The 15,431-nt window shown below is 39.2% G+C and overlaps 1 protein-coding gene across 2 annotated transcripts in view; it reads right to left on the bottom strand.

Moving 5' to 3' along the window:
• Positions 1–15,431, bottom strand: part of LOC114031891 (microtubule cross-linking factor 1-like) — a 170,441-nt gene that overhangs the window by 51,884 nt on the left and 103,126 nt on the right. Inside the window, exons 5-7 of one of the 2 annotated variants that reach the window (XM_027847087.1) lie at positions 13,905–15,293; positions 12,613–12,768; positions 3,371–3,493 (exon numbers count right to left, since the gene is read on the bottom strand). In XM_027847087.1, coding sequence (XP_027702888.1) covers positions 3,371–3,493; positions 12,613–12,768; positions 13,905–15,293 — 1,668 coding nt within the window. The remainder of the gene's footprint in view (positions 1–3,370; positions 3,494–12,612; positions 12,769–13,904; positions 15,294–15,431) is intronic. The other variant, XM_027847086.1, reaches the window with a different exon arrangement.

Here is a 15,431-nt window from a genome sequence, read left to right as displayed (position 1 = left end):
TCATGATGGAAAATGCTATCCACATCCAGAAAAAGAACTATTGAGTCTGAATGCAGATTGAAGCATACTATTTGCTTTTTTTTTTTTGGTTTGTTTTTTCTTTCTTGTAGTTTCTCCCATTAGTTCTATTTCTTCTTTACAGTATGACTAATGTGAAAGTATGTTTAATATGAATGTATATGTATAGCCTATATGAGATTGCATGCCATCTTGGGGAGGGGAGAGGGAGAAAATCTGGAACTCAAAATCTTACAGAATTGAATTCTGAAAACTAAAAATAAATAAATAAATAAATAAAAATTCCATCCTTACCATGTACTTCATATTAGCATATCTCTTGGAGAAATAATTGCCCTGCTCAGAATCAAAACTTTTCAATCTCTACATTAGCCTTGTATCTTTGACCTTTAAATATCTGTGTAAGCTTTCTTTGCCTCCCTCCCCAGATCCAAATGGCCTAGATGTACATAGAACAGTGGATCAAATGTGCCAGCACACTGTGGAGTTACATTCCCTCAGGGCAAGGGCCAGTAGGAATAGTCCTGCAGGATATGCTAGTATACCCAAGTCAAACTCTATGCATGACTTTCCTTCAAAAAGTATTTACTGAACACCTGTTATATAATGGCATAACAGCCGAGGATGCAGGTGGGAAGTCTCATTCTGTCTTTTTCACAAGGAAGATCAAATTGATGTTTATGGATACCAGAATATTGCAACCCACAGTTAATGGCTGAGGGCATTTTGACTCATTGCACAGATATATGTCTGGTGTGAATCCCAATCCAAGAATCCTTTTCCAAGGATAAACAATTCTAAGACCAAGGAAATGGGATTTGGGAGAAAAAATAAAGGCACTTAAATTGTTTTACTCAAGTGATCACCTCTTTTAAGGTTTCAACATGACCTGATGTGCCACAGGAAACTAGAACAGGTCATGCAACTTGGCTTCAAAGCCAAAGTAATCTCTAAAAGGTGCCATTATATAATTGGACTTTTAATATTTTGTCATGGTATCCAGTCAGGACTCTACAGTGGCATCTGTAATAATGATGAGAATATCATACCATTTCCCCCAAATATTTTCAAGTCTATCATCATAATGTCAGTTATTAAAAGCCAATATAAATAATGGCAATGATGGAGATTTTATTCATCATCTCATTTAACACCAAAGAATGAGCCATGAGGCATAAATTGGTTGCATTTTATTTGAATGAGAAACCTCCACCATGAAGAATGGTGGGAGAATCTAATACCAGGTGTTGCCTATTTAAAATGATCTCTACACTCTCCCATGTTGCTATTATCCATGGGCATAATTAGGAGACAGAGAGAATAGTTGCTCTAGATGAAGGCCAGAGTAGGGAGTCCCATCCTCTTTGACTCACTGATGCCATTACCCACCATGTCCTTCTTCAAACCCCTCTCTTGGCTTCCATAATATTATATTGTCCTAGTCTTCCTCCTATGTCTCTTTCTGAAGATTCCATCTGTCTTCTTCATTGGCTGCTTTTCCCTCTTCTCACGGCGAGCTACAGGTATTTCCTAAAGCTCAGTTCTTGGATCTCTGTGTGGATTGAGTAACACCCAGCTTCTCACTCTGCACATAATATCATCATAGCTAGTGATGTGAGTATATGACCCTCCTGCTCATTCGTCTCACTATTTCCCTCTTCCGCTGCTTTGAGCTATAATGCTGAGGTGCGAAACACCACAGATAACCCCTCTCTTTATAACATGAAGCTCCCTTTTTCAATCATGATCTTGGTACTATATAGAAAATAGGAATGTAGATACCTACAACAGAACAAAACAAAGACCCCAAACAACTTAAACTCTGATTTTCCGTGTAACATGAAAAGCCTTTATTTTTCTAGAATAATGAAATGCAAACTCTGACCTTCAATTCAAGCAAACCGCTTTAATATTCCGTTACATCAGTATACCACAATTTGTCTATTCCCCCAGTTGATGGGCATCCAATATGTTTCCAGTTCTTCACAACAACAAAAAGTGCTATTATAAACATTGGTAGATATGGATCCTTCTCCTGCTGGCAATATAAGCCTATTAGTGGTTCTGCCGGGTCAATACAAGCATAAACTTCTCTAAGACAAGAGTATATCCAGAGAGATGATTTTCAATGCACAAGCTTCTCAGGATATAAGCAACTCCAAAAAGATGGAGGCTAAAGAATAATGATAGCCAATCCCTGCAAATAAAGACAAGTTTTTCAAGAAGTTGGAAACTTCTTGATTTTATACATGATCTGTACAATTTACAAAGCTCATGAAATTGAGATCAGTTGTTTCTCAAGGATATTCATATCATTAAGAATGTGTACATGTGATTTCTTTTTTTTTAAAAGAAGCTATTCTAAGTCTTACTTGGTGTTTATAACTTAATTAGATACAAGCCTGAAGGGGATTGGATGTTCTGCAGGGAAGCCTGTAGGCAAGGTTGGCTTTTATCTGTGATTCTCTTCCACCAAGAAACCTGGGCAAGGATTCAAGGGATAAGAGAGTAATTAACTGGTATCAGCTTGTTCTCTACTAGCTAGAAGAATTAAGTAAGAGATAACTGAACTCGTGATTATTTTCTGTAGACAATATTTCAGGGTAAGATTATCACTGTGGTTGGAATCTTATCTGGTACAACCAGGACCAATAACTGTACTCTCAAAAGATACAGAAATACCAATGGTTCATGTTCAAATGGGCCCCCATGACTTTATTCATTGAAATTACAATGGGATGGTTTTTGATCATGCATTAGGAAAAAACTTGTTGATTCTAAAGGTTATAAGATACCAGTAAACAGTACTAAAAAAGAAGGCCAAGGAGTCAGGTACTCTCTTTCTGGGATAACAAATATTGCAGGGTTATTGCATGACCTTCAGATATCTTTTCTGGGGTTGAGAGTCTATGATCCACTTTTATGCTGACCATGTTGGGTTTTCTGGGACAGTCTTGATTTTGGGAAAAGAGAACATACTTTTAAAGAGAATTTGCAAAAAAAAATATCTTTTGTCAGATTACATGTCTCAATTTATGGTTTGGGAAATATGACCATTACATCTTCCTTTAAGACCTAGTTCAGAGGATCACAGATCTAGAGTTAGAAGGGCTTAACAGGCCATTTAATACAACCTATTCAATTTAGGGAGGCCTAGAGAAATCAAGTGACTTGCCTAAGGTCACACACAAGTGTCAGAGGCAAGATATGAATCCAGTTCCTCTAATCCTAGGCCTAGTGTTCTTTCCACTGTACCTTGTCATTGTTCCTGATGGGAAAGAATATTAGGGTTCACAGCATGAAGACTCCAGACAAATTAGCAGTTCCAGTTAAGTCTGGCTTATGTAGTTACCTGGATGATCTTTGCTTTAAATTTTTCTTGATCCTCTTGGTGAAGTCTGGTCTCCTGCTCAAGCTGAGCCTGGAGCTCCTGTATCGATACATTCTGGACAGGTAAGACAGGGGTATCCCTGAGCTGATCAGCAGGATAAAGGGACAGGTTTAGTAGAGAGGTGAATTCTGACTGAGGTGAAAAATGTGTGGGGGAGACATGGACACAAGTCACAGCCATGGGCAGTGAGAAGTACACAGCGTATGTACGCATGGGTCTGTAGCAATGGAGTGAGCAGGGTAGAATTTCATGGGGGGGAAGAATAAAGCATCAGATTTTACCACACACTTTTCAAAACTACCTGCATGATCTGAACAGAAAAGTCCACTATGATGAAAGAACACACAAAAGTACACCTATTTTTAATGATGTCTATATAAGAAGGTAGACAGGAGGTCATGCTTCATTTGAACAACTTAAAAACTTTCTTATACAAAATCTTGTTTTCTGTAGAAATCTCTATCTGCTACCATAACTGACAATAAGAAAAAGACTATGGGGAAATCCAAGGCTCAGTCATTGTGGTTAAGTCAAGTTTAACTATTTCTTACTAATGCTTGTCTTTTTGGCAAATATGCCAACCTTTTTAAAGTGTCTTTTAAAATCACTTATCTAATTTGGCCCTACCTTTTCATATGGGAATCAACCTGTGTACATCAAAGAAGGCATTTTTAATTTGGACTGCCATGTCACTTTGAATGTTTTTAATTTTCCATTATGACTTGGACTTACATAAGTGTTCTATTTTGGTTTCTTTCTGGATAGAGTGTTGGATAGAATAGTCAGGAAGATGTGGGTTCAAATCTTATTTCTGAGACTTCTTCAACAATGTATATTCTCTGAGCATCGGTTTCTTCTTCCATAGTGAGGGTAATAGTACTTCACTATTGTAATGAGGCCTAAATGAGATAATCTATAAAATGGTGGCAAGCTTTAATGTTTATTGCATATGTCAGTTATTATTATTTGTTCAAGGTCCATATATGGGTGAAGGAGCTGCTTCATAAGAGGAATGTAACAAACACTGAGTTAGTCAATTTGAGATTAGAGAAGGCTATGGAAAGATATAATGCTCTTTTTTTTTTTCAATCAAGATTGACCATCTTTTACCTTCAAGTGTTAAAGGGCCTATGGCTTTAATTTAAAATGTTATGTGTTTTGAGAAATGAAAACAGTGACAGCAGAATAAAAAAAAATCTTTATCACTTTTTCTCCAAAATGACATGTCATCTGAGAAAATAATTTGCTGAATCATTTACTAATCAGAGAATTAGAGTAAATTACTGTAACAAAAATGTTTGCCATTGCATTTCATTTGTGATCTTTTAACCAATTCATTTTCCAGTGAATGTGACATTTACATTTCCTGACAGGATGTTACCTGTGGTGTGGTGTGCCTATGAGAACATTTATTTGATCATTCTCTGATCTTTTAATAAGAGGTTGTTACTATTATCACAAAAAAGTTCAGATTCAGAAAAAAAGATTAACTTGTTTTTCTATCCAGATACTGAACTGGAGTGTTTTTCTCATTGAATTTATCTCTATCAAACTGTATACACCTGATAAGTGTCTAATTTAACATTTTAAAAATATCTTCTACCATCTTTAAATAAATCAGGTTACAAAACATTTGTACTATATTGTGTGCTAAAATGTCACTTTGGTGGCAAAAAATGGCACCATATGTATATGTATATGTATATTAGAAAACCTGACAGAAAAATACAATTTCAGTTTCTACACTTCTTGACCAGTATACTTAGTTTTGGTCTAAACCTAGAGTATATAACTTGAACAAAGAATGTGAAAAAACTATAGAGACTTTCACTTGAAACAAGGATAAGATCCTCATTGCTGATCAATTTGACTTAAAATGGATACTTCTGTTTGAACAAGCAGCTATGAGGGCCACACATAATTCATAGAAACATACTTGAATTAGATTATTAATCTGATTCAATGACATTGTCTCCCATTTTTTGGGTGCAAGTTTTATCCTATCTTATTGGACCAAGTATATTGAAGTAGTAATAATGATATACAACTACACTTTCTTCCACTACAATTTTACTATATATGAAATATTAAACCAATCCGGCCAACTGCTCTCCAATCAGTATGCCAAATGTCACTCCAGTGTTACATAAGATGAGATGCTCACAGATATAAAACACAAACACAATACAACACCAATTGCAGCTTAGAATCATTCTCTGGCCACAAGACTACAGAACATTCACACAGATATGGAGGAACATGTAACATGTCTCGTGCTTCCAGTCCCCTCCCAGACTCAAACAGTTTCAATTCTTATTCGCTTGGTCACTCACCACAATTTTGAAAATAAAAACCATTTCAAGATGCTTTATTAGTTGCTTTGATTTTAAAACAAACCAATTCATTTTGATCTCTTTCTCAGAACAAGTCATTTAAACATGATACAGTCATTGTTCACATCATATGCTGTCAAAACTCATTCCTCAGTGTAGTATAATCCCCTTTACCTTTGTTGGTTGATTAAGAATACATAGCTCTCTTCCCACTCCACAGAGAATCCATTGTGTTTCTTACTATGATTTATTTACCCTGACTCACAAACATCCTGAGGACAGGTGGTTTATAAATTATTTACTACCTTTCCCATCTTGACAAGCCAAAAACTAATGCTTTGCATTGTAGCTATGCCCAATGAAGTGGGTTACTATCACTGCTTTTGGTGACGAGTCCCATCTCTTTCAAATGCGGTAGATGATATCAGTGGGTGTGTATAAACGCATAGTATGAAATCTTCATCTATTTCTATTTCAGTTAATGTTTCTCAGTTCAGGAAGGAAGGATTTCAGATGCTTTGTGGATTCTTATGATTGAAAGAACAAAAGAACGGCTAAAGAGCTGTGTGAGAATTCTGACTCTGAAACCAGACCACTGCCTTTGGGCAATGGCCAGACTCACTTATGTTTGAAATGTGACTGCTGCACATGGGTAGCGGCTTCTCTTTCAGAGCTATTTTTAAGGTACCCTTCACATTCCAAACTACATATGATACATACAGGAAAGAGTGAGCTTCTTTCCTCACTTATACATGTAAATCTTCCAGACAACTTAATGAGTGCAACAGGAGCATAGCTAAGAGATGAATTTAACCCACAGCATGAAAAACATGCCAGTGCCAAATGAGATACATGGGCAGACACAAATATCTGCTATTACAAACCCTGGCTTTTTGGATCAGTTCATTATGATATGAGTTTTATAAAAAAATCACTTCTATTTGGTAACAACTTGTATGTGAATGTGTCTAAATTCTGCTTTCTTTGGTCAATCTAATAAGATAAAGTGATGGTGTTTACAAGCTCATAGATTTAGGGCTAGAAAGGACCTTATAAGAAGTTGATATTCCAATTGATTCACTTTACAGATGAGGAAACTGAGGTTCAGAGAGTTTAAATAATTTGATCAAAATCATACAGGCTCTGAGCAATAGAGGGGCCTTGAACTTAAGTCTTCTGAGTCCAAATCCATGTTGCATTGCATTAGGCTGTTTCCTTTTTGTTCATAAGAAGATTGTGAATACATATTTTTTCTTTTTAGGTAATCAAATTCAGAGTTGCAAAACTTTTACAATGACACGTGTAAATGTACTTATAAATACGTATAGATATAAATAAATGGAGTAGACCTGTGATTTCACTGGTATAAGAAACAGCCAAGTAAGGAAATTCCCTTTACAAAAGTCAATGCCCCTTTTCTGAAATGGATAGTTTAAGAGAATTGCCTAAAGCAGAAGTGTCAAATTCACAGACTGCAAGATTAAAATGTAACCGGGAAACATTAAACAAAATAAATAAAAATATAATAGAAAATAAATATTAATGTTATATGTGGTTTTCCAAGTCAATTTGTGGTCTGTAAAGATCACTATATACTAACATTTCTATTTGAGTTGGACACCACTGAACTAGAGCACCAAAGGGTTAAATGATTTGTCTAGGATCCCCGAGGTCACAAGGCAATCTAAGTATCTGAGTTGGAGGCAGGACTTGAACCCAGGTCTTACTTGCTACAACCATGTTTCCCCTCCTTATCTCTTTCTCTTCTCCTATCTCCGTCTCCTTGTCTCCATCTCCATCTCCCTCCCTTCCTCCCTCCCTCTCTTTTTCTCTCTCTCTCTTCTCTCTATATGCATATATATGCAAAATATATACAAAATCTTCATTATTTTAAGAATGAGAATACAACATTCTTCTTCTCATCCAGTTAGAATACCCATATAATACAAAACTGGAAACTCTTCTTTTCTCTTGAATTAAAGGCTAACTAAACCCTCTCATCTCCACCTCTCCTCTCTCTGAGGGAATGAATACAGAAGGTACATAACAAATGGAATTAGAGAAACCAATAATAAGACTTCTAGTAAATCTGGAAAGCTGTTTTACTTGACTGAGCTAAGAGTGCCATGGACCAGAACTGACACATGGGAATTAAGGACAAAGCACTAAATCAAACTCACACACTCACACCAGTGGCTGGCTTAAGACAGACCTTGAATGTTGTTTAGATGCAGAGTCAGCTACAGTCAAGAAAATTCCAAACTTTACAAATAGCTTCTTTGTAGCCTACACTCTAGGTGCTGAATGTAAATATTGGCCTTTGTTCCCCAATTACCATTGTAGTCTCGGAGAGGTTGGACTACTCAAGGGGGTGATTGTGATAATCTCTTATTTTTCAGCCTATTTATCTGACAGTTCCACTTATCCCCTATTTCTATCACAGTACAAACAAGAACAATCATTCTCCACAGAGGATATAATCACTTCCAGAGAATCTAGTCAACATATATTTAGAACCAAGCAAAGTTTGGGTCTTAAAACACTTTTTAATATTCAACTATGTACAACTCTTAACCACATTTTGGTGTACAAACAGTAGCTAATAATACTGCCAGTGGCATTTAATAGTTTTCTCCTCTAAGGCCACCTTCATTTTATATGTGTATATATGTATATATGTATATATATGTGTATATATGCATGTGTGTAATAAACACACATATACATATGTGTATATATAGTATATATATAAATACATACAAAGGCATATACATCCATATATACGTGTGTGTATGTGTATATCTATCTATATATATGGGTGTATATGTGTGTGTAAATATATATACATATATATTTAGGAGTATGTATATATATATTATACATACATATATACCCATCTATCTATCCATCTATCTATCCATCTATCTATCTATCTATCTATCTATCTATCTATCTATCTATCTATCTCAAATGTGCTTATTTGGTTGCATGTTGTCTTCTCTCATTAGAATGTAAGCTTTTAGAAGGTAGGATTTGTTTCTAAACTGCTTCTAGCCTTTCTTTTGTGTCTCTAGTGTTTAGTATAGTGCTTGGAACATAGCAAATGCTTCATAAATGTTTGCTGGTTGAAAGCGGGTCATTAGATCAGAGTCCGAGAGCAGGTGGGACCTCAAAGGTTGTCTTATCCAACCTCCTCATTTTACAGGTCAGAAGCTGAGGTCCAGAGAAATTGTGTGATCTTAGATTTGCCTAAATTCGCACAGGTGGGAAGTAGCAGAAGTAGGATTTGAACCCAGGTCTTATGACTCCTAATTTGTTGTACTTTGCTGCCTCCCCACTAAGACTACAGAGCTTCTACTAGGAGGGTGAGAGCAGTAAGGAATTTTAACACATATAAAATTTTCTGTTTTTCAACCTATCATTTGCATTCTTCAGATATTCTCAGTTTTTTATGTATACATATGGTATAAGAAAGTCAGAGAGAGCAAAGGATACTAGCCTGCCCCTGTCTAAAATCACATCCTTCTTTCTGGGAAATGTATTTCTGGATCTTGAACATCCCTAGGATCTCTGATTCTCTAGTTAAGGCACACTATCACCATGACCTGAGATAGCTGTCTATAAAAAATACGGATGCCAGAATGGTGAAACAACCAGATGGTTAATTAGTTCCCTGAGAGATATGGTGCCCATGTCCTTCTGGACCTACCTGACTTAAATTATTTCTTTATCATATTAGGGATAACTAAGCTGATTCAAATAGGTTATCCCACATCTCCTTTCTCAAACCCTATGGGTTTTCTAAGTACTTTGAGTTCATATATATTATTATTATTTTTTTATATGAGGCAATTGGGGTTAAGTGACTTGCCTAAGGTCACACAGCTAGTGAGTGTTAGGTGTCTTAGGCCGGATTTGAACTCAGGTCCTCCTGACTCCAAGGCTGGTGCTCTATTCACTGTGCCACCTAGCTGCCCCAGTTCATATATATTATAAGCAATAAAAGTAACTAGTATTGGATTAGTGTTCAACAGCTATTGCCATATTGACTTACAGGAGGAAAACAGAAGGAGGGATCTTTGGCCAAGCTGTCAGATTAGAATTTGGTAAAGAAGTGGGCAAGGGAAGAGAAACACTATTCTATATGGAGCGGTTTCCAATAAATCCAGTAGCAAGGAAACTGTGAAAATAACAATAAATAGTTGACTGTGGATATCCACCTCAGATTTGTGACTAAACCCAAGTTATAGCTCTGATCTTTATGATAGGTCATGAGGAAGAATTTGGAAGTGAGGAGGAAAAGAAGAAAGGGCAAAGGGATTAAATTTGGCAGGGGAAATCTGACAAAGGGCAGCAGGGCATAGCTGGCAGAGGGCTGACCTTGGAGCTAGGAAGAGCTGTATGCACGTCCTGTTTCTCTCACACACTGGCCATATTACCGTGGGCAAGTCGCATAATTTCTCATTTATCCGTTTCCAACTCTCCCTGCCCCATCCTAGCAACTGTCTAAGAAAATAAAGGTCCAGATTAATTACCCTTCTGAATTGGTGAAGGAGTTTTCAACCTGGGAGTTCTCCATAACCAATGCAATCACATGTCTGGACCAAACAACAAAATAAAAATAAAAAGCTAATTACCTTGCCCTGAGGAGCCTGGAGGTCTTTAATAGCGGTAAAAGTTCCACTCTGAGATAGATTGGGGATGCAGTTCTGATTTAAAATTGGGAAAGGTACCTTCTATTTAATTCCACTAATGACTCACTAAAGATTTATCAGGACTCAGAAGTCATAGAATATTAGAGCTTGAAGAAATCTTAGAGATCAAGTCACTAGATAGGCATATCAAGTGTGATTTTTTATTAAATCAAAATCTAAGGAAATGCCATTCTTGGCTAAGGGATCTGGGTTGGAACACAGATCGATCAAAGTTGGAGGATGAGAAGAGTCAGGGGCCTGACTACTGAATAGAAGTCCCAATTGTCCTTGTCTTTATGGCCAGGATGCCCCTGAATGAGTATCCAATTCCAAGGCTAAATAAACTATGTTTAAATTTTCACAAAACAAACGAGAAATCCTTATTCGGGGGAATGTTTGTTTTTGAGGGCCTTCCCTCGCAAAATTCAGAGATGTATAGCTAACAGGCAGTTTTGGGGGTATCCACATGACAATTTTGTTCTTGCTTGTCTGCTGAGTCTAAAGAAAAGCAATGTGCATTGTAATGCATTGCATGTTAGCAGAGGAAACTTGGTCATGACAGATACTTGGCTTTCCAGTGTCCCCTGACTATTTCTGGGGCTGACTCAGATCTGCTTTTGTTGGTATAGACAAGCCTCCCTGGAGAATCCCAAGGCCATTTTCCTTTGAATCAGACAATGCTCTTTCCAGTCTATCTTCACACCATACCACCAAGTGCACATCTCCCTCCACCCTTCCCAGCTCCTCTTTATTTCTCATCTTCCCCCAAGAAAATGTAAACTCCTTGAGGGAAGGGACAATCTTTCTTGTTTTTATTTGTGTCCCCATCTGATTAGAATACCTCCTGGTTTGCAGTAAGTGCCTAATAAATGTTTCACCTATCTGTCTACCTTTCTCCTGGATGGCCCCCCTATCCATTTTAGGACAGCATTCCTTTCCAACAGCCCAGATTTTGTGTGGGGTACTACCATTGTCACTTAATGATCACCTCCTATAAACATTTTATTATTTACTGGGGCTCAGAGGGCTGCTATAGAGAAAAGGGAAAATCCTAACAACAAAAATATTTAAACTTATAAATATTTAATGTCAATTTGAGACATGCTGCTTCATATCTCCCCTGAAAACTGGACCACCAAATAGTATTAGCCAAAAAGCTCAACAGAAACAAACACTTTCCCTAAGGATCTCTGCTCTCCCTCTTCCCTTATTTTACTTAGGAAAGTAACAATTTGCCTTCCAGCTACTGGCTGATTTTCTGTTATTCATATTCTCTGATTAAGATCCTCCATTTCCCTCTTCCCCTTTGTCCTTTTGGAATCAGCAATTAATGCTCTTGGGACAGAATCCTGACATCCCTTTGGGAAGTAATAATTAAAATCTTTGGTGAAATCTGGGAGATGTGACTATCCCTTTTCCATTTAGGGTCTGTTGGTTGGGCTGATGCCACTAACTAGCTTTCTTGTCTCTAACAATATCAATCCCAAAGTTCACAGGACCCCTCAGAGAAAATTTTTTTTTAATCTCCAGATAGAATTACTCGTGTCTTGGAGTTTCAGTTTACATGGCTGTTGGCAAATGTTTCTTGACAGATACAGAAGCACATAGTGTGGAGAGATTCATTCACATGGGGTCTATTGGGACAGCTGAAGGGTTGAAAGGTCCAGAGGATATTCATGTCCTTTTCCATAGCCCTGCCCTGATCACACCATTTTCAGAAGACCTGCTGCTTGTCAGCCATCATTGTATTGCCCAAATTTACCATTAAAAAGGTACTTAGAAGCAATCTCCTAAGAAAATGCAGGGTCTGATTTTCATCCTGGCTTACTCACTCATCCCACAGGTAGCAACTAAATGCTTTTGAATCAGTTTCACTTGTCAAATTATATATACTGGTATTAACTTCACCTGAAAAATACCAAGTCTGGCACAGGAAAGGAGGAATGTGTTGTTAATTCTGTTTAAACGTGTGCATCAGCATGTAGAAGGAAACATGTATTCAGCTCTGGTCCTCCAAAGCCACATATAGATTTCCCCTCTGATCATTTATATTTCTAGTTTATTTCCCAAAGCTACAAAAGTTACTAGCCCTTGCTTTGCCACAGCAATATGGAATGAGATGGAAAAAGAGATTTGGAAGGGGGATGTTGTTAGGAAGACTTGCTGTGACTCTGACCTCTAGACTGAAACAGCCTTTGTCTCCTGGCCTGTAGATTTTAATGTCTCCATCAGCTCTGCGGTGTGGTTCCGTAGTGGCTCGAAGGCGGTGAATCTCTCGCTCCTCTCCACGGTCTTGATTGGGCTGCCACTCCAACTGATCCCTCAGTTTGGACTGTTGGGTGCATGTGCATTTTATAACATAAACAAAGAACAGGAGGGTAGGGGAGGGAATAAAGAAAACAAAAATGGGTAAAGGTAGACAACTGGAAAAACTACAAGACAAAGAAAAGCGTGAATAGAAAAACCAACTTAAACACAGTGGCATAAGAGAGTGAAGAAAACAGAACCAAAATGAAGATGAGCAAAATGATGGGCTGAAACATCTGAAAAGCAAACAGACAAAGAGAGGAAAAAAAAGAATGCAAAACACTGGTTATGAGGCGCATGCAATGGGGGATGCATGAATCAAAGAATCAACAGCAAGCATAGTTGTCATGAAGGATACGGGTAACAAGGCTCTTCCTTCCTTACGTGCGCTGTGAAGCAAAAGCCATAATCCAGGGTGATGGTTTTGGCCATGCACCCAAGAGTGATGCCTTGGAAAGTAGTCCTCTGCTGGCTGACATTCCTCCCTCACTCATTCCTCCCCCAGGTCAGGGGGAGGGGAGGGGAGCGGGGAGCAAGCCGTCAACAGGATTGTTCAAAAAACATCATCCTCTCAGAAATTTTGTTCCTCTCCCCCCATTTAATACTTTTTTTTTCCTCCAGTGGGAGTGGACAGGTCTGGGATAGACATTGCTTTTGAGAGCTGGGCTTCGACCCTTCTGGTAACGAAGCCAAGAAAGATTCAGATGTTTGTTAGTAAGTCTGCTAATTATCCTGACTGCAAAAAAATGAGTTTGTGTTTTGTTTTCGTTCCTCATTGCTTCTTCATCAGGATTGCAGGTGGTGGGAGACCAAAAAGAGGAAAAAAGGAAAAACCACGTTGATCCCTACATAAGCTTCCAGGGGATTTAGCCTTGTATCATGAGCCTCTGAACCCAAAGTGGCTGAGTAGTTAAAAAAACAAAAACAAAAAAGAACAAAAGAAAAAAAAACTAAAAGAAACCAAACCAAACCAAAACAAAGCAAAACAAAACAACCCAACCAATATGAAGAATTTGGTTGATCTTTTAGGCTTTAATACAAAAAGCAAGTTTGAAATCATAACAGAGCAGCCGTGAGTAGAACAAATTCGAGAACAGCAATGCCAGCGAGAAGGAGAAACAGCATAACAGAGTGGGGAGGCAAACAAAGGACCCCCCTTACCTGGAAGTCTGTGATTAGATCCTTTCCCAAGTTACCAATAGGGGAGTCCCGGGACATGGAGGTCATGGTGGAGAGGAAGCTAGAAGACTCCGTGAGGTGAGGCAGAGGAGAGAGGTCTTCTAGGTGCTCTTTGAGTCCTTCCTTCACCTGGTCCACCTTCTCTAGAAAAGCCTGGAGCTCCTTCCTAAAGACCTTCATCTTCGAGTTGATCGCATCCAACAATTCAGGTTCATTTTTGTCCCCTTCGCTTGTCTCCCCTTCGCCCTGGAAACCCGATTCGGGAGAAGCATCCCCGGTGACGTGCAGTTTGGCATCATACATCAGGCTGTCGGTGTCAGTAATGAGGCGCTCCACGGTCCTCTCCAGCCTCTCCGCCACTTGCTTTATTTTGACCAAGGACTCTGTCTCCTGTTTGGCCCTCATGACTTCAGCCGAGCACAAGTCGCTGGCCTCGGATGGTTTTCCACTCCCAATGCCTGAGGTCTTCTCACAGACATCCTCAGAGTCACTCTCACCCCCGATGGGCCCCTCCCTCCTGGGCTGTCCTGGGCGAACCTCCTCTCCGTCACTCTCCTTCTTATCATCCTCACTCTCAGTGTCACTCTCCCCAGAGCTGGACTCCTCCAGACCCAAGTGAGAAGCCAGGTCATAGCGCTGAACGTTGGAGAGAAGCACCCGGTTTTCATACTGAAGTTTCATGACTTTTCCACTCAATTCATTGATCTGCAGCCGAGCCGACTTCAACTCTTCCTGCAACATTCCCCCGCTGCTGCTGCTACTGCTGCTGCTGCTACTGCTGCTGCTGCTGCTACTGCTGCTGCCACCACCTTTGCAGATGCTGTCCTCTGGCCATACTGACTCGGGGCTGGGTTCGAACTTGAACTTGTTCAGCTCGTGGGTCAACTGCCTATTGTGATCTTCAATCTCAGAGATAGACCGCCTGAGCAGATCGGCTTCCTCTTCAACAAATTGAAGATGGCGGCGCAGCTCCATGGACGATTCTACAGAGTCGCCATAAGGAGAGGTAGGAATGCTTGGGATGTGGTCTCGGCTAAGACACTCTTTCTCATACTGGCACCTCATGTCCTCCATTTCGGCCTTGATGCCGCGGTTCTCTACCTCTAGCTCCACAATCTTCCGGCCCAGGATGTTGGCTTCCTCCTCCACTAACTTGAGTCTCAGCTTCAGTTCTGCCTCCCGGGTGCTAGGAGGCCCCCCGGCTTCCCCAGTAGGCAGTGGGCTGTCCACATCACCATAAAGAGACTTGTATTTTTGGAGTTCCTGTTCCAAATCATCTTTCTCTTTCCCGAGTTTGGCCATTTTTTTGCGCATCAGGGTGGCTTCCTCTTTGGCAAACTGAAGCTGGCATTTCAAATCAGCACTGTCATCCTGCCAGGAAAGAACAGCCCAAAAAGAATTATTTTAAAATGTCAAAATTCTGTGTTTGGGATAATTTATCTGCCTTGCAGCTTGCCCCCAGCACACACACACACACACACACACACACACACACACACACACACACAC

The sequence above is a fragment of the Vombatus ursinus genome, unplaced genomic scaffold, assembly GCF_900497805.2.
Source record: "Vombatus ursinus unplaced genomic scaffold, bare-nosed wombat genome assembly UNPS02015255.1, whole genome shotgun sequence".
NCBI lineage: Eukaryota > Metazoa > Chordata > Mammalia > Diprotodontia > Vombatidae > Vombatus > Vombatus ursinus.
This window is presented reverse-complemented; position numbering and strand designations above follow the sequence as displayed.